We start from the raw sequence: 18,988 nt of genomic DNA on the forward strand, positions 1-18,988 counted from the left end.
AACAAGTAGCATAAATGGAGAACTTTTTCCATCTATTTAATTTGTTTTATATAATTTTTATTATTTATTTTAGTTTTTGTTATGCATTTTTTGCTGTTGTTGATTCTTTTACTTGACCAGCTGTGTGAAATGCATGTGTTTCTGTAGGAGGGGAACAACCAATCCCACTGTGGAATGAACACGATGTGTCAACAGATGGCGACAAACCTAAAATCCTGCTTTACTCTCTAAATCTGACGTTTAAGGTTTGGACTTCCTTAAATTATGTATTTATTTGTTAAGGTTAATTCTGCAGACTTTTTGAATATTTTTCTCTTTTGCAGGGGATTCAAATGACGGCCACCACTCCTTCAATGAGGGCGGTACGCTTTGAAACGGGCTGGATTGAGCTTGAACTGTCCAATCGGGTTCAGTGCAAGACTACTCCCACAGGAAGTAACTACCTGAAGCTTTTTGGGAAATGTCAAGTGGATCTCAACTTGGCTTTGGGGCAAATCGTCAAACATCAGGTAGCCACTGTTACAGAAATGAGCGTTTCTTCATACTCTGTTATTCATTATTGTCATATAAAGTTTTCTTGTGGATGCATGAGAGTGTTATAACACTTTCTCTTGCAGGTGTATGAGGAGGCGGGGTCAGATTTCCACCAAGTGGCGTACTTCCGCACTCGAATCGGTTTGCGCAATGCTCTGCAGGAGGAGATCAGTGGCAGCTCTAACAAAGAGGCCGTCCTGATCACCCTCAACCGTCCTATTGTTTTTGCTCAACCAGTGGCATTTGACAGAGGTCAGTCCACACTTAGCTTGGTTTTTTTTCATGTGTATCCATTGGGGAACTTTTTTGGGTTTGTAATTGCGTATTTGTATGTCTTTTTTTTTAGCTGTGCTGTTCTGGCTGAACTATAAGGCTGCCTATGATAACTGGAAGGAACAACGCTTGGCTCTCAACTCGGACATTCATATGGCCACAAAAGAAGTGGTAGACAAACTGCCAGCAATTCAGCAGACCAGCGCCCAGGCCTTCAGCACTCTCTTTCTACAGCTCACTGTCAATGACCTGGGCATCTGCCTACCTATCACCAACTCTACACAGGTGGATCCTCACTGATGCATCTATTTTTCATTCTTTTTATGTTTAAACTCTTCAGGGCCGTGTTTCTCAAAAGCATTGTAGGCCTAAGTAGATCGTAGAACCATTGCCACCAGTGTTCTCTACGATCAACTTAGCTTACGATGCTTTTGAGATACGCAACCCAGATTGGTGTGAACCAATTTTGATTGTCCTTTAACTGTATAAAGCACTGCCTGTCTTGTATTACACTCTTGCACATGAATTGTTTGCATGATTGAAGTTAAATGTTTGTTACTGTTTCCTATTGTACATTAGGCCAATCACAGTATTGATTTTGACACTGGCTCAGCACTGGTGTTAACCATCGAGAGTACGCTAATAACAGCCTGTTCCTCCGAGTCTCTGGTCAGCAAAGGACATTTTAAAAACTTTTGCATTCGATTTGCTGAGGGTTTTGAGACAACTTGGGATGACTGGAAACCTGAGATCAGAGGAGAACTGGTCATGAATGCCTGTGAGTAACACTCAATGTAAATGTGTTGTATCTATTTTTGGCCCTATAACGCTTCCCTGATTCTTCAAAGACTCAATGTGGCTTTTCAGGTGTTGTGCCTGATGGTACTTATGAAGTTTGTTCCAGAACAACAGGCCAGGCCTCTGCAGGTTTGTGTGAAATGATCTTCTGAATTAATTTGACCTATTCAACAACAACAAAAATCAACAATAAAAATGATTAGAGGACACTTTTGCATACACTGCTGTTCAAAAGTTTGGGGTTGGTAAAATTGTTTAATGTTTTTGAAAGAACTCTCAAATGCTCTCCAATGCTATATTTATTTGATAAAAATACAGTAAAACAGTAATATTATGAAATATTATTACAATTTAAAATAACAGTTTAATATATTTAAAAATATATATATATTCTTGAGATGGAAAGCTGAATTTTCAGCAGAATTACCCCAGTCTTCAGTGTCACATGATCCTTGTAATATGTTGATTTGGTGCTCAAGAAACATTTCGTAATATTTTTTTCAATGTTGAAAACAGTTAAACAATGCTGCCTTATATTTTTGTGAAACCAATTTCAGAATTCTTTGATGAATAGAAATTGCAAAAAAATCTATAATGTAATATAAGCATTTATAATGTTACAAAGCAAATTCTGTCACTTTTATTGATCAATTTAAATGAGTCACTACATCATCATTTCTTCCAAAGCGGGGTTTTAAATGCCTATTATAAGCGTTTATATTTTAGACCTGATGGAAAATTACGTACATACTTTAAAAAACTGACTGACCCCAATCTCTTGAAAGGGAGTGTACACTGATAAAGGCCATGCATTAAGAAAGTAAACATTGTCAATGTTGATTTAATGCTGACTTCATATTTGACTTTTTGTCTGTATCCAATAACAAAACCATTCAATTCTCCAGAGAGCAGCAGCGCAGGGACGTGGACCCTTAATGTCTTGTGGAAGATGTGTGGTATCGATGTGCACATGGATCCCAACATCGGCAAGCGTCTGAATGCTCTGGGTAACACACTCACATCTCTGACCGGTGAAGAGGACACCGATGACATCACAGACCTCAACTCAGTCAACATGGCTGACCTGTCAGACGAGGACGAGAGTGATGGCATGTCTCCCCCCATACACATGGTCAGAGCTCACATTTTTTATGTCACTAACATTTGTTGGCTCACCTTTATTGTCATTGTAAAGTGTTTGGGGCTGTTTTTCTATTTTGAATTGACATTGTCTGTTTCTTTTCTTTTATTGTTTGGATATTAATGTCATTTTTGTGTTCAAAACACGCTATGTGAAGTTTCTTCTTAGTATTTGTTCTCAATGTCTGTGTAGTAGTGTGTGTGTCTGTGTTTGTTTTAAACCGGCCCATGTTTGCAGTGTCCTGAAGGTGATCTCAGCCCCAGACTTTCGTTCAGGAAGCGGCTGGTGAACAGCATTCTGGGCATTAGCCCCAGCCCCCCTCCCCTCTCACCTTCTGAGTGTCGTAATATTTCTCCATCATCCACAATCACTCGGCTAAAGTCGAGAAGTGTTCGCCTGCCGTCCTCAGCCAATGCAGAACAAACTAGAAATCCCAGACCCCTGTCCTGGGGCTGTGTATGTACATTAGAGCTCTAGTTTGCTTTTCAATCCTCTCTGTTTCTCTGTCACATCCTTTCTCTCCATATTGTTCCTACTCTCAGGGTGGAAGTTTCTTTTAAGATTAGTCAAATTGCTCAAAACCTTGTTGAATTGTGCCTAGAACTCTTGGTTTTGAGCAACTGAAATATGTTGAGCGAGAAATATATCCTGCTGCTTTTTAGTCTCATCTGATTCCTTTCCATGAGAAATGAGTGGCCAGTCACATCTTCTCATTTCGCATTTCCAAAGGATGCATTTCTCATGAATTGTCTTTGCTTTAGTAATCAGTTTTTTTTTGGGGTGGTGTTTTGATTTTGTTTGTCTGCAATGATCCACACTTGTTTTGACAGTGTTTAATATTCTGTGTGATTTTGGAATAGATTTTTATGCATGACTGTGCCTAGGGCTGGGCAGAATGATGGTAAAAAACTGTGCGACTGTTGAAATATGCCAGAAGGTCATGATATACCATTCATGTAAATATGTAAATGTACAGAACCGATCAAAAGTTTGGAAACATTACTATTTATTTATTTATTATTTTTTAAAGAAGTTTCTTATGCTCATCAAGCCTGCATTTATTTGATCAAAAATACAGAAAAACTGTAATATTGTAAAAATATTAGTACAATTTAAAATTCTATTTTAATATACTTTAAAATATAATTTATTTCTGTGATGCAAAGATGATTTTTCATCAGCCATTACTCCAATCTTCAGTGTCACATGATCCTTCAGAAATCATTCTAATATGCTGATTTATTATCAATGCTGGAAAGTTTTGGAACCTGTGATACTTTTTCCAGGATTCTTTGATGAATAAAAAGTTAAAAAGACCAGCATTTTTTCAAAATAGAAATCTAATATGTCTAACTGTAGTAATATATCACAATATTACTGTATTTACTGCATTTTTTGGATCAAAAAAATGCAGCCTTAGTGCGAATAAGAGACTTTAAAAATCATACAGACAACAAAGATTTGAACAGAAGTGTAAATGTATGCTTTAAATATTTGTCAAAAAAATATATAAAGTGGTGTATAACATTTCTGAATCGCTCATACCGTGATTTTGTCATACCGCCCACCCCTAAGTATGTCTTGCATCTAAATGTGTTGTATTGACAGTAGTTTCCCTCTTACAGGAGTCTGTTGACCTGCGGAGGCAGGCAGTTATGAGCAATCAGATAATCGACGCTCGTGGACGAAAGTTCTCCAAGCGCCTGGTGGACATTAGAGAACTCAATGAGCAGGCCAAAGTCATTGACGATCTCAAGTAATGTCAGCCTAACATCAAGAACCAAAATACCTCAATTAATTGGCTTCTGCCTAAAATAAATCCCTATTATTCTTGTTTTTTTTTTTCTCTAAGAAAACTGGGTGCAAGTGAAAGCACTATTAACCAGGAAATCCAGCGCTACCAACAGTTGGAATCTGTCGCTGTCAATGATATCCGCCGAGATGTGCGCAAGAAGCTGCGGCGCTCCAGCATGCGGGTAAGAATCGCTTCGATTCAGCTTTATTACTGCTTATTAATTATACACTGTAAATCTGGTAGAGATGAAATGGTTATGCTTTGTTTAGGCTGCATCTTTGAAAGATAAATGGGGTTTAGGGTACAAGCCCAGCTATAGCAACAGCAGGTCAAAGAGCATCTCAACAACAGGCAGACCAGCAATGAAGAGGTCGGATAGACCCAGGTACACACTCACTCACACTCACACATGCAAACACTCAGTTATTTGCAGATGGGTTAATGTCTTTCAGTTACAAATCCTTACTTTCTGTCATTTTGTCTCTCTAAAGGGATGACCTGCCCGATATCAAAGTGGATGCATCATCTCCAGCACCAAGGGTTACCTTCAACATCGACACGGTAGTGTGCATGCATACATCTGTGTGTCTGACTCTGAAATGTCTGACTTTGTTCATTTGAAATGCTTTATTCATCTTTTTGTCGTCATTCTAATGCTGCATTCACACCATGTCGTAATTACCGTAAAAAAAGCGCTTGTTTGTTTTTGAATCGCTCTCGCAGTCAGGTGGTACAGCGGCCACATGGTACGAGTCGTAGCTCTCAGAAAATTGCTAATTCTACAAGCACATGAAGGCTTTTTAGAGGTCAGAATCGTTGTGGTAATTATGACATGGCGTGAACGCACCTTAATGTTCCATCTTCATGTTCATTGTTTACATGTCAACGAAGCTGTAAAGTTGAATAAAGCTTTGCTTTTGATATACACTACCATTAAAAAATTATACTTTTATTCAGCAAGGATGCATTAAATTGAAGTAAAAAAACATTTATAATGTTAGAAAACAGTTCTATTTCAAATAAATGCTGTTTTTTTTTTACTTTCTATTCATCCTATTCAAGTCCTGAAAACATTTATTATGGTTTCCACAAAAATATTAAGCTCAACTGTTTTCATCTTTTGATAATAATAAGAAATGTTTCTTGAGGACCAAATTTGCATACAAAACAGTTTTCACTCAGAATTTCTGATGATACATTTTTTGATCACCAATTTGGTGAGCATAAACATTTTTTAAAAAATGTAACGGTTGTGAAATTGGACAGACACACTTCACACTCAGTGGTTTTATAGTTTCACCTGCAATTACTTCACTCTTGACTTTATAAAAGCCACATGTATAGTATACACATAATATGCTGAACGCGTATGATCATGCACTGTATAGCTCAGTATACCGGTTTTTATTTATGGATGGGTTTTTCATAAGTTTGTTTGTGTTTAAGATGGAAACCCCAAACCTAATCCCCAGTCCAGCTGGCTCTGTGTTTAAGGTACCAGAGAAAAACGATCAAATCAAATCAAATTCTTAAAATCACCTCTGAATCTCTGCATGAAAATCTTCTTGTGCTAAATCAAAACTGCTTTTCAAAACTCGATCAAAAATCATCTTTCTCAATCAAATGGTGTTAGCCTTTTTGGATCTTAGTTTGGAAAGTGTTCTTATTTTCTCTGGATCTCTCTACTCACACATTGATTCACACACTCCCTCGCTCCACATGTTGAAGCTGCTCTTGTGCTGTGTTTGTATTAACTAATCAGCTCTTGTTTCCTCAGCATGTCTAGAACTTGATCTTAGTTCATTGCATTGCTCATGATGTCTTGTCATCTGTCCATCTTTTCATCTTCTTATGTCTCATCCCTCTCTCCTCCGCTGGGTCTTAGTGGAAAGCATGAATTGGGAAAAGGAAAAGCTTTCTCCAAAGTGCTCACTGGTTGTGAGCTATCAGCCAACAGATTCAGTTTGAATATGAGTCAGAATCAGACCAGTTTAGGTTTTGAGCACATTAACAGATACAGGGACAGAATAATGAATGGATGGATAGATGGATAGATAGATAGATAGATTAATTCAGATGATTTGTAAATGTTAGGCAGTTGGATAAAGGGATTTCTATTTTGTAGGGTAGATCAATTTGCAAACTTAAATTAGCATTAATCTAATATATTGACCCGATAGAATAGCTTAGTGCCCATTGAGCTTTTAGACATGTCAGGGTTATATTTCACCACAAAGTCACATGAAAAGTAATAGAAATTGTAACATGAAGCCTAGTTTTAGGACCATTTTTGCATCGGTACAGTATTTCCACAACAGTCAGTTAAGTGTTATTGTGTTATAGTATGTAAAAGTCATATTTCTGTATTGCAGCAATTAGAATCGCCATTGAGTATAATGATAATTACAAATTCAAAAGTAAAATGTCGAGATGCCCTGATCTTAAAATTCTGTCCGATACCAATATCCAGTAATTATTTTGATGACCGAAAATTGGCTGATAATTAAAATTCTATACTATTTTGTGTACAAAATGTAACGCTTTACTTGAAGAGAGAGTTCAACCAAAAATGAAAATTCTGTCATCATTTACTCACCCTCAGGTTTTTCCAAACCTGTATGAATTTCTTTCAAATATTTTCAGATATTTTAAAGAATGTCAGTAACCAAACAGTTGATGAGACTCTTTTACTTCCGTAGTATTTTCTTTCCATACTCATGGAAAGAACTTTAGCCTAATTTAATAATTTTAATTAAACAAATTTAAAGCATAAAACTTTTCTTATTTTTTCTCCGTTTATTTTTTATTGAAATGTGACCTGGATATGTCAACACTCGCTTAGTTGAAGAGACGTAAATCCTTTAGAAGAGAAATGAATGAATAGATGGATAGATGCATAGATGCATAGACAGATCTCCTGACTGTTGGCTTTCACTGATTGTTGAAGTTCCCGGAGGAGACAGAGGTGGACCTGTTGTCTGTCACCATTGATGATCCTGCCCATTACCCATCTTGCTCAGTGTTCAGTGCCCCTGGCACACCAGCAGTCTTTTCACCAACCATTACCTTCCAGCATGATGACAGTCGGCGGGACGACCTCTCCTCGACTTCATCAGAGGACTCGGACAAAGATGACGAGTTTGATAGGGAAAGGCCGCACAGCTATTATCGCAGACCAGGGTGCGTTAAACACAGCGCATGCAAACACTCGACAAACTCAATTACACGCTCCCTAAACTGATGGTCTATATATTTGTGTTTCTCAGGGGCTCTCAGAGGAAATCATCTGCTCTTTCTGCATTATTCAGCGAGCGCTGGCCCAACACACCTCCTCAGCGTGGAGGATTAGCTCCGCCCACTGAACGGAACATTGACTTTGAGCTGGACGTGCGTGTCGAGATTGACAGCGGCAAGTGTGTGCTGCACCCCAGCACCCAGCCACCTGAGCATGAAGATCTCGCAGTGAGGCGGTAAAGAGACAACCCAAAATGCCCACACATCACACATTTTGAAAATAAAATGAAGTGCAGCGCTGCAGTAATGACATTCTTGTAGGACAACATGGAAGTTAGTGTCACCCTGGTTCCCTCAACAAAAACCCAATAGGATTTTTTTTCAGTGGCTTTTGGATTATTGCAGATGATAACTTTTTGACCCACAAAAGATTGACATTTTTTGTTCATCATGATAATCTTTACAAGTAAACACTACATTTATGAATTTTGAAGCTTAAATACAATTGCCAGAAGTAAAAATATAAACAAACTACACCACATCAACATTACCATCGCAAAGCCTCCGACAAGTTTATTTAAAAGCCATTTTCAGATTGATTTTGAGTTAGAATAGTTTGCAATAGTGTGGTTGTGAAAGCAACGAGGATGTGAAAGCGGACTGGTGTGTAGATGAGTTTACCTGTTCGGCATGATGACTTTTCAAACCACGAAAATGCGATAATCACGATAGTCATGATGATTTTATGTTCCTAACAACCTCATTTAGCCATTTGTCAGCAATTGCCTTTTTCAAGATGAGTAAAAGCTTAAAATACACCAGTAATACCCCCTTGTGAATTTTAATGTCGTAGAATAAAGCTTGAAAATATCTTGAGCTTGTGTTAACCACAGACCTTATTTCACGCATTTAACCAAAAAACCCATTGACTTTAGGAACTGTAAGTGCTTAAATGCTAACACGTTTCCAGGTTTTTGCCTACAAGAAAACATCATCCATTCAGAGCTCTATTCTTCTGGCTTTAATCTCGATCAGAGCTGCAAAGCCTTTCTGTGTGTCTGAAATGTCTCTCTGTTGTTTAGGAGTTGTGAGCGGAGCTCGAGGAGTCTGGATCAGGACTCTCCTCCTAAGAAGCGAAAGCTGCAGCACAGTTTAGGCTCCAGTTCTCATCTGCTGAATGCTAAGCGAGTACCTACCTCTCTGCAGAGCAAGACCAGTGACATTGAGACCACTGTCTTCTACATCCCTGGAGTGGATGTTAAGGTCTGCAGTGGATCTAATGATATGGTTTAAGTAAAGCCGATTGCACACAGAAGGATTTCAGCTACAGTTTTTCAACCTGAGACTTAAGTTTTGGGTGTGCCACCACATAAAACCCGCTCAAATACACTCATAGCCCTATAGATCTATTTCAATGCATCTGATTTGCACTTGGATTTATGAAACCAAAGTGTCTGATGGGTTACAATGCTCAACCGCTGCAATAAAACATCTTACAAATGTAAAACAGCAGTAAACCTAAATGAATGCAGTAATGTACACTTTTTATGATTGGTTAACTGTAGCACTCATTTTCCCCTCTCTGTCTGTTTACAGCTACATTACAACTCTAAAATGCTGAAGACGGAGTCGCCCATTGCCTCGCGTGGATCTTCCCTTCCCAGAACCCTTTCCAAAGAGTCCAAACTGTATGGTATGAGAGACTCTCCTGCACCACCAGCCTCAGGCCCTGGAAAGACTAACACACTCCTCCCTCCCCCTCCCCCACCCCCTCCTCTCCCTTCAGGTACACACTCTGTTCATCTGTCGTCCTCTGCCGATGGCTTCCTGCATGCGCTTAGCCTCATCTCTGCACTGGAGCCCACAGCTCTGAGCTCAACTGTAGCGCATGACTATCTAGGAACAGTGTTCACAGTTGCCACTCGGCAGGATCTTTTTTTCCGCTGTGTTGTTTTTAATGCCGATGTGACATTGCTTGGTTTGAGACAAGCTTCCATTATTAGTTGTTATTATAATATTATTGGCAACAATTTTACAAATTTTTTATTTATTTTTTTGCTGACAGCAACTAAAACTAGAAAAATAAATCATAGTATATACACTACCGTTCAAAATTTTGAAATCCGTCAGATTTTTATTTTATTTTTAAAGAAGCCTCTTATGCTCACCAAGGCTGCATTTATTTGATCAAAAAACCTCAATAGTCACTTTGGATAAGAGCATCTTCTAGATGAATAAATGTACATAAATATCAAGTAAACAAGCATTACTCACTACCACACATTCACAGAAAAATTACAAATATGTTGCCATTACTCAGCCTCATGTTGCTCAAGGCTCAACAAAAAATGGAGTTTAGGTTGATGTTCAAGCTTCTCTTTTCCATATAATGAAAGCAGGTGATATCTAGACACTAACTATCCATTGATTGCTAGCTATTGATTGCCTTTGATTTTAAATCATTTTCTATTACAGTAATTGCATTTTATGCTTGTGTTAAACAGTTTTATTTTTTTTTGGCTGCTCTGTTGTGCTTCATGCATATTACTTGCTTGCTGGAGGTGAATTAGGTGCCAAATGGTTGCATTCTGCTCTGAATCTTTTGTTTTCATTGCATGATAAGTTAGCAGCAAAGAAAGATTGTTCTCAACTTTGTGTGTGTGTGTGTGTGTGTGTGAGCAGCTAAAGGTAAGCCGAGTGTAGGGGTGAAGATGGCTAAGCTGTATGCATGGGTAGCCCTACAGACATTGCCAGAGGAAATGGTCATCAGCCCATGTCTGCTGGACTTCCTGGAGAAAGCGCTAGAGACAATTCCCATCACACCAGTCGACAGGAACTACAGTAAGTGTGGTTTCAGATTTATCATTTGTCACTTGAATAACATATGATAAAATCACAATTCTGTGAGGTTTTTGTGTGTATACTTTATGCGGATATTAATATATATGTGTGTGTGTGTGTGTTCGTGTAGCCCTCAATGTTCCTGAGGAGGATGTTGGTCACTTTGATTCTGTGGATCCTTTGGAGGAGTCTCAGGTGTCTCTTGTGTCTTCTGCTGGAAATTCATACTCCTCCTTCCCTGTGGATGTGGTAGTTTATGTCAGGGTGCAGGTATACTAGCGTTCCTCCATTTGTACTCATTAGTGACCATCTCAAAGCGGTCTGTTAATTTCATTGTGTTTGTTCCTCAGCCATCTCAGATCCGGTTCAGTTGTCTCCCCATGTCTCGAGTGGAGTGCATGCTGAAACTTCCCTCTCTGGACCTGGTTTTCTCATCCAATAGGGGTGAACTTGAGCCCACCAGCGCCACCCATCCGTCAGAGGGCCAACACACACCTTCCTCCACACCTCCATCGGTACACAATGCCAACAGAGTGCCTGGAAGCAAAGGTATGAATGTACGGTCCGCGTTATCTTGCAAAGTAAGACATGTTCCTCGATCAACATATTTTGTTGATCCTGGAACAACATTCCTGTCTAAAAATGTAGCCCTACCCCTAAACCTAACCCTACCTAGAAGTTATCAATTTTCTTTGCATGACTGTAGTACAGATTAGTTCGTTCGGCATTATCATGGTTTGTATAAGCATTCGTTTCATTTGTCATAAAACCTGTGTTAGGTAAGTTACTCTAAAAAAGTAATTACTACGAATTACATCTTCAACAGCGTAACAAGTAATGCAATACTTTTTAGAGAGCGTTATTAGTACATTAATCTAATAACTTTCTAAATCCCAAATCAACCTCGACCAGTTGAACAGTACAAGGAGAGATATGAAACTGCTCTTTTATTTCCTTCAAATAAATAAACATTAGACGTTAAATGTATTACTTAAATTAATTACTTAGTAATGCATTACACCCAACACTGAGAGGCCCCCGGGAGCTCACTTAAACGCATCCTTTTGATTTTCCCGGCAAAAACATCCCGAGTCCTTCACATTAAAATAAGTCTATAGGCTTTCATTGACAACCTAGGAACGTTGTACAAGCTGTTCACACATCGGCAATAAAAAAAGCGATATGAAAATTCTTACATGTAGACCCTTCAAAGGGTGTGTTGACTAATGGTAATCATTGTAACTTCTTCCATCCCTCAGGTCCATCTACAGGGTTAGGCAGTCCTCTGGGGCGGAGTCGCCACCACAGCAGCCAATCAGATCTAACAGGCCAACCGATTAACTCATCAGGTCTGAGTTTCACTGCCTGTATGTCCGATTTCTCACTGTATGTGTTTCATCCTTATGGAGCCGGCAAACAGAAGTCTGCAGTTACTGGCCTTCCGCCTGGACCAGGACCACTGGGTGAGAACCCATTGCAAAGATATTACTCAGAAATATTGCGATGGTTTATAAGTCAAAGAAAAGTATATACTAAAGATAATTATAAGATTCTGGAGATGACTTTGGTTCTTTCAGGAGCAGTGGACGAAGAGGCCTCTTCAGTGACGGGCAGGAAAGATTCTCTCTCCATCAACTTGGAGTTTGTGAAAGTCAGTCTTTCCAGGATGAGACGTACAGGATGCCCAGCGTTTATTGATACTTCTGTTGCTAGCAAGGGTGGGAAGATGGACACCACTCTTATCAACATCTCAGGTGAGTAATTCAAAATGACTTACTGGGATATCCTTCAGGATGTCTGATTGTATCACCTTACTAAAGCCTTTTCCAGCTGTATGACACTACTGTATGACTAATGACTGTTCAAAAGTTCAAAAGTGACATTAAATACATTTATAATGTTAAAAAGATTTCCATTTCAAATAAATACTGTTCTTTTGAATCCTGAAAACAAAAATATCAAGCAGCACAACTGTTCAAAATCAATTAATAATAGGAAGTGTTTCTTGCATTATTTGTTATGATATGAAGAGTTCAGATGCAAAAGCCCCTAAGTGCTATCTGAAAATCTCTTCTAATTTTTGTCAAGCTCGTATATTTTATCAAGCTTGTATATTTAAGTTCAGTAATTTCACTTAAATGACAATTAAAAGGTTATTTTCATTGCCATTTAAACTGAAATTACTTTTGCATCTGAACTCTTCATATATTCCCAAATCAGCATATTAGAATAATTTCTAAAAGATTGTGACACTGAAGACAGGGGTAATGATGCTGAAAATTACATTTTAAAATATATTCAAATAGAAAATAAATATTATTACACTTTATAGTAACTGACAATATTACTGTTTTTACTGTATTTTTGTGCATAAGAGACTTCTTTCACAAAAAAAAGTCTTACCAACCCCTAACTTTTGACATGTAGTGTGTTTAACAATAAAATGCAATAAAAGGGAATCCTTCAGTTGCCTCAGTAACTAATTTGTGACACTGTGTGTTTGTGTCTTTCTTCTAGCGGTGTGTGATATCGGTTCTGCATCCTTCAAGTACGACATGAGGCGTTTGAGTGAGATTCTTGCATTCCCACGAGCTTGGTACCGCAGAAGCATTGCCAGGAGATTATTTCTAGGAGACCAGACCATTAACTTACCAGGTTATACACACTGTATATACTCTCAACATTACACAACTGTTCAAAAGTTTGGATTTACCATGAAGTTTTTGGAAGAAATTGATGCTTCTGTCACCAACAATTCAGTACCAAAAACAGCAACATAGTAAATTATTATTGAGATGTTGAATAGTGTGTTAAATCCTTTTTATATATTTTTTTATATATATTCGTATCAATTGAAAAAGTTGTGCTACTGAAGTGTGGCAATTACAATCAAATGTTTTTCAGTTGCTGGAGTATTAAGTACACTTCCATTTCTGAAATCCATTTTTGGTATCACGCATTTTATCAGTCTATTGTTCTTTTGAGAGATGAAGGCTATTTCATGCACTGCTGTCTAGAAAGAAGAAAGCAAACAGGATTTAACAATGACGGATGCCTGGTGGACAACAACAAGCAGTTTAAGAAAGCGACCCCTCACTGGTGCTCAGCTGGCAGCTTCATTGAACCGTACCTGTCAAACAGCAGTGCACAATCTGCAACAGTGAAGAGATGCCTTTTAGGCAGAATTTAATAGATAAAACTAAATCTGAAACTAGAAAATAAGAGAAAAAGAGTGGAAAAGGCAAAAGGATTGGATGAAACCTAAGTTTGAGGTATTGAGCTGTTTAAAAGGATAGTTCATCCTGAAAGAACAATGAGGTTTGTTCTCGCCTTCTCGCGCACACAAGCTTTCGTGTTTACTATATGTGGTGCGTTCTATGTATGTGTTTTAATGTGGGTATGATAAAAGCCTAAATTATATCTGTTCAGCATATAAAGCAATCGTATCTCTTCACAAGACTTTGATTAAACCACTCCATTCATATGAATTTCGTCTTATGACCTTTTTGGATCATCCATACTTTTAATGGAGAGACAGAAACCTCTCAAAAACCTTTGGTTAATCTTCAAAACACAAAGATATTTTTAAAGTCTTATGAGTTTGCAACAACATACAGGTGAGTAAATGACAGAATTTTCATCTTTAAACTTCATTAAACTTCACCTGAATGTCTTAATAAAACTCCAAACTTTTGAACAGTAATGTATACCTACTCGCCTGTCCAAGTCATCTTGCATCTTCAGGTGAATGCTGGAAAGCATTGATGATAACTGCTGTAAAATGTGCTGTAGCCTCAGGTCCTGCCACTCCAGATTCTGTGGAGAGCATCGCACAGCACCTGTCTCCTGAGTCCAGCCGAAAAGCGTACTGGAGGACGTGGGACGGCCAATCCACTCAACACCCCTCCGTCTTTACTGATGCCACACCAAACCACGCGCACCTCAAATCACCCGCCACCGGACGTTCCCGCAGCGTGTCTGACTCTTCAGCACCGCGCAGAGGTACACATACATACTGCTAGAGGTCTGTTGATGATGTGCAGCTTTGTGGCTCTACCATTATCTATTTAACCCATTGTCTGTGTGTGGGTCTCTACAGACTCTGTCACAAAGACCGCCATCCCGTCGTTTCGGAACGGAAAAGCAGCAGCAGCACAGCAGGGTTCGCCATGGGAGACTCTGGTGGTGTTCGCCATCAACCTTAAACAGCTTAATGTCCAGATGAACATGAGCAATGTCATGGGCAACAATACGTACGAGAGACCTACAGAAACTATTTGATTAGTGCAGCTGTTAACATGCTTAATATCTCTGTTTGATGTCTATTTATGTATGTGTGTGTTTAAACAGTTGGACAACAAGTGGGCTGAAGAGTCAGGGCCGTCTGTCAGTGGGCAGTAACAGAGATCGTGAGATCAGCATGTCTATCGGACTGGGTCGCTCCAAGCTGGATTCCAAAGGAGGAGTGGTGGGTGGCAACATTGACGTTAACACACTGGAGATGGTCTGTAAGTATACTTTTAATAATTTATTTATTTCGAGATTATATACTCAGTTTTTCCTGAATACTTATTTTCTCTAATTATCAGACATATTTCTAATAGTGTTATAATAACCAGATACAACAGCTATCAAAACACAATATATCAAAATTAGTACGTTCTGTTAAATGGTGTTTCCGAAACAAAACACCAAACGAAAAGGCTTTTTAAATTCATTTCTGTATGGCACTGAACTCTGCTGTCTGGTCATCCTCTTCAGTAACTGATAACCGATTGTTCTTCTAGCCCATATTTCAGAACATCCAAATCAGCAGCCCAGTCATAAGATTCAGATCACCATGGGCTCCACAGAGGCCCGGCTGGACTATATGGGCTCCAGCATATTAATGGGCATCTTCAGTAACGCTGACCTGCAACTACAAGATGAGTGGAAGGTGAACCTCTGCACGACTCAGGCCAGTCTATCTGAGAAAAGGTATAATAACTGCCAATCATACTAGCTTATCAACTAATACCTCAACCATACCAAACATTCTCTGATGTGCATCTCCTCCAGTGAGATCTTTGTACATGGAGACCTGCAGTGGGACATATTCCAGGTGATCATCTCCCGCTCCACCACCCCTGACCTGATAAAGATCGGCATGAAGTTGCAGGAGTTTTTCACACAGCAGTTTGACACCAGCAAGCGAGCCCTGTCCACCTGGGGCCCTGTGCCCTACAATCCTCCCAAAACCCCGGTCATCAACATGGACAAAGGAACAGCTGAAATCTGTTAGTGTGCTTGTGACCGTTTTACTTTTGAAATACAATTTTGTTGTTCATGAAATGACTTTAAAGACCAACATAAATGTCTTTTTCTCTCAGATATGGATGCAGCTCATCACAGACATTGGCCCAGTGTGTTGAAGATGGTGGCTGGATGTCACATTTCCCTCTTCCAGATGCCTCTCCCAGAGGATGCTGTGCAGCTGGGCGGCTCGATGAGTCTCCATGGCAACCACATGACTCTGGCTTGTTTCCATGGGCCCAACTTCCGTTCCAAGTCCTGGGTGCTGTTCCACCTGGAAGAGCCCAACATTGCCTTCTGGACTGAGGCACAAAAGATCTGGGAGGATGGTACAGACACAGTGCTAGTTTTCCGTCCATCCATTCATCCGTTAGTTGCCTTTTCATAAATTGCAACTAACAGGTTTTTTTTTTTTGTCTAGGCTCCAGTGATGATTCTACATATATAGTTCAAACTCTTGACTTTCACCTTGGGCATAATACCATGGTAACCAAGCCTTGTGGTGCTCTGGAGAGCCCAATGGCAACCATCACTAAGGTTACCCGCCGTCGTCATGAAAACCCCCCGCATGGGGTGGCTACAGTCAAAGAGTGGTTTAACTATGTCACTGCCATGAGGAATGAAGGTAAATGTTGCACACTCAATGGCTCTGTTCCAAACCTAGTGAGCTGCCTTGCTGTCTTTTGCCTATATTGTAATATCGTAAATATTCTGGTGGTGGTATTTAAAAAAAACAAAAAAAACAAGACGGTGATGCAGTGTGTAGCTACTACTGCCACACAAAATCATATCGACGAAATGGAGACACTATTCCTGCTTCCAAAAAAACCCCCATTTATTAAAAAATAAATAATTAATTAAATACACCCCAGTTTGCAGGAAGTGGAGATCAACAGTGCGTACTTTATGTTCACCTATGGTGTCTACTACAAGCTTTCATGTTCGCAGTTGTTGATAGTTTGAATCCCCTAATCAGAGCTTTTCTGTTAAAAGTATACATTTTCTGCCTGAAGTTTAACTTAATCTTTGCAATCTGGCAACCAACTCTCTCTACACTGATTACTAACAGTCTCTCTCACCTCCCTACAAGGCATGTTTTTTTTGCTGTTTTGATCAGGAGATTCAGTACTCTTTCAGAAGTTGGGTAATAGCGCCCCCTACCATATAACAGTGAAAACACATCAATTACATCAATGTTGGGGAAGCATTGTCATAAATCACAGAAAATTCCGTCAATGGTGTGAAAAGAGAAAAAACGCTGTCTATATAGGCAGCTAACTAAGCTTTTAGAACAGAGCTAGTGTAAAGCCATATTGTTTGCTGAGCAGCAGACACATGTTTATGATTACCATATTTGCTGTTCTTGAAATGGAATATTTTTATTTTCCTTGAAAAAATTCTCTCTTTTCTTGTGTCAGAGCTGAACTTGTTGCGTAACGTGGATGCAAACAACTCAGAAAGCGGCGCGGCAGCAAAGAGCTCCAGCCTTCTGAGCGGCTTCAGGGGCTCCTCCAGCTACAACCACGAAACCGAGACCATCTTCGCCCTTCCCAAAATGCAACTCGAGTTCAAATCCATTCATGTACAAGACCCAGAGGAACCTTCTCTCAGTGGTACAGACTAATAACCTGCCAGATTTTTATATTCTGGTAGCCTCTGGCAGCTACATTGCTATTGTTTATTCCTAAGGTTTGCAAGACGCTTGTGAAGCTTGTATAGTATGAAACCTCGCTGACTCTGAGCTGTGTTGCAGATGCAGGCAGTAAGCCTAAAGTGGAGTGCAGTGTGGTCACCGAGTTCACCGACCACATCTGTGTCACCATGGATGCAGAGCTCATCATGTTCCTGCATGACCTGGTGTCAGCATACTTGAAAGAAAAGGAGAAAGGTGAGACTATCACGAAATCCAGACTCGGGTTCCTTTCTTCATAAATGTCCTTTGTCACTGAACATGTGCTTGTGTTGCAGCTCTCTTCGCCCCGCGCATCTTCGCATCTCGACCTGGTCAGAAGAGCCCCACCGCGCAGCAGGATGAAGCGTCATCAGAGAAGAAGGAAAATGAAGAGGTGGTGAACTACACTACAGTGGACTGGAGAGAGTTCCTTTGCAACACATGGCATCTGGAGCCCACACTACGGTAACACTGTGGTCACATCACATGGTTCCACACAGACCTTTCTGATGTCTCAAAGCAAATAGACTTATGTTAATAGACAGTTGCTGTGGGTATCTGGGTGGTTGCTCGGGTGTTGCTAGGTGGTAGGCCCGGGGTGGGTAATCGGGAGAATTCCCGGTGGGCCGCTTCACTTTTGGGCCAGTCGAGGATTATTTTTTTCTTTCACATTTGTCACGTTAGTTGCATAAGGCTACACACGTTCCGCATTCTGACACCGCAGCGCGCAGCCTCTGCATGGGTTGTACCATGTGAGGGAGTTCTCCCCTCCCCTCCTATAGAGTTGGTTGGGTCCATAGCCCGTCTTTTCCAAAACGTTTTCTCAGGTAGGCTACCACGGCCGCGGCACCGCCGGCGCCTACCGATAGCTGGGCCGGCCTTACCGTAATGGTACGCGTCAGGAAGGATGGATGGAAGTTAGAGGCCAGGAGGTATGGAAGCTTGTAGTACCGAATAAAACATTTTAAAAGATAATTGCGACATTTTATCTCGCAATTCTGACTTTATTTCTCAGAATTGCGAGATGTAAAGTCAGAATTGCGTGAAATAAAGTCGCAATTGCGTGAAATAAAGTCGCAATTGCGTGTTATAAAGTCAGAATTGCAAGATATAAAGTCAGAATTGTGTGAAATAAAGTCGCAATTGCGTCTTATAAAGTCTAAGTGAATTATTATTTAACCTTTACATTATTTGTTGAACCATGGTATTAATACATGAAACTACACAATAGTAAGAGCTGAACTGTTGCTTCATTTATCCAATTTGGAAAAAGTGCTAATTTGGAATTCCACCATGGAAAAAGTGGGCCGGTCTTGGGCCTGAAACTCCCGGGCTGAAAAGTGGCCCCACTCCGGCCCTGCTAGGTGGTAGTTAAGGTTTTCTGACTGGATGGTAGGGAGTTGCGCAA

General features: G+C 39.9%; 1 protein-coding gene across 6 annotated transcripts in view; it reads left to right on the forward strand.

Annotated features, from left to right (window-relative positions):
• kiaa1109 (KIAA1109) overlaps positions 1-18,988 on the forward strand; it is a 55,964-nt gene that overhangs the window by 35,333 nt on the left and 1,643 nt on the right. For 2 of the 6 annotated variants that reach the window (XM_079854460.1, XM_079854465.1), the window contains 33 exons: positions 148-245; positions 324-509; positions 618-786; positions 881-1,092; positions 1,387-1,585; positions 1,675-1,734; positions 2,511-2,737; positions 2,984-3,202; positions 4,372-4,502; positions 4,599-4,722; positions 4,811-4,926; positions 5,033-5,102; positions 5,988-6,035; positions 7,489-7,721; positions 7,808-8,011; positions 8,858-9,038; positions 9,372-9,561; positions 10,458-10,616; positions 10,747-10,886; positions 10,967-11,165; positions 11,876-12,079; positions 12,194-12,370; positions 13,134-13,271; positions 14,409-14,618; positions 14,716-14,869; positions 14,967-15,124; positions 15,404-15,593; positions 15,675-15,892; positions 15,986-16,237; positions 16,330-16,533; positions 17,327-17,521; positions 17,662-17,796; positions 17,877-18,045. In XM_079854460.1, the coding sequence (XP_079710586.1) occupies positions 148-245; positions 324-509; positions 618-786; positions 881-1,092; positions 1,387-1,585; positions 1,675-1,734; positions 2,511-2,737; positions 2,984-3,202; positions 4,372-4,502; positions 4,599-4,722; positions 4,811-4,926; positions 5,033-5,102; positions 5,988-6,035; positions 7,489-7,721; positions 7,808-8,011; positions 8,858-9,038; positions 9,372-9,561; positions 10,458-10,616; positions 10,747-10,886; positions 10,967-11,165; positions 11,876-12,079; positions 12,194-12,370; positions 13,134-13,271; positions 14,409-14,618; positions 14,716-14,869; positions 14,967-15,124; positions 15,404-15,593; positions 15,675-15,892; positions 15,986-16,237; positions 16,330-16,533; positions 17,327-17,521; positions 17,662-17,796; positions 17,877-18,045 (5,569 nt within the window). The remainder of the gene's footprint in view (positions 1-147; positions 246-323; positions 510-617; positions 787-880; positions 1,093-1,386; positions 1,586-1,674; positions 1,735-2,510; positions 2,738-2,983; positions 3,203-4,371; positions 4,503-4,598; positions 4,723-4,810; positions 4,927-5,032; positions 5,103-5,987; positions 6,036-7,488; positions 7,722-7,807; positions 8,012-8,857; positions 9,039-9,371; positions 9,562-10,457; positions 10,617-10,746; positions 10,887-10,966; positions 11,166-11,875; positions 12,080-12,193; positions 12,371-13,133; positions 13,272-14,408; positions 14,619-14,715; positions 14,870-14,966; positions 15,125-15,403; positions 15,594-15,674; positions 15,893-15,985; positions 16,238-16,329; positions 16,534-17,326; positions 17,522-17,661; positions 17,797-17,876; positions 18,046-18,988) is intronic. The other 4 variants (XM_079854463.1, XM_079854464.1, XM_079854461.1 and 1 more) reach the window with 4 other exon arrangements.

The sequence above is a fragment of the Squalius cephalus genome (assembly GCF_949319135.1).
Source record: "Squalius cephalus genome assembly, chromosome: 21".
NCBI classification, from domain to species: Eukaryota; Metazoa; Chordata; class Actinopteri; order Cypriniformes; family Leuciscidae; genus Squalius; species Squalius cephalus.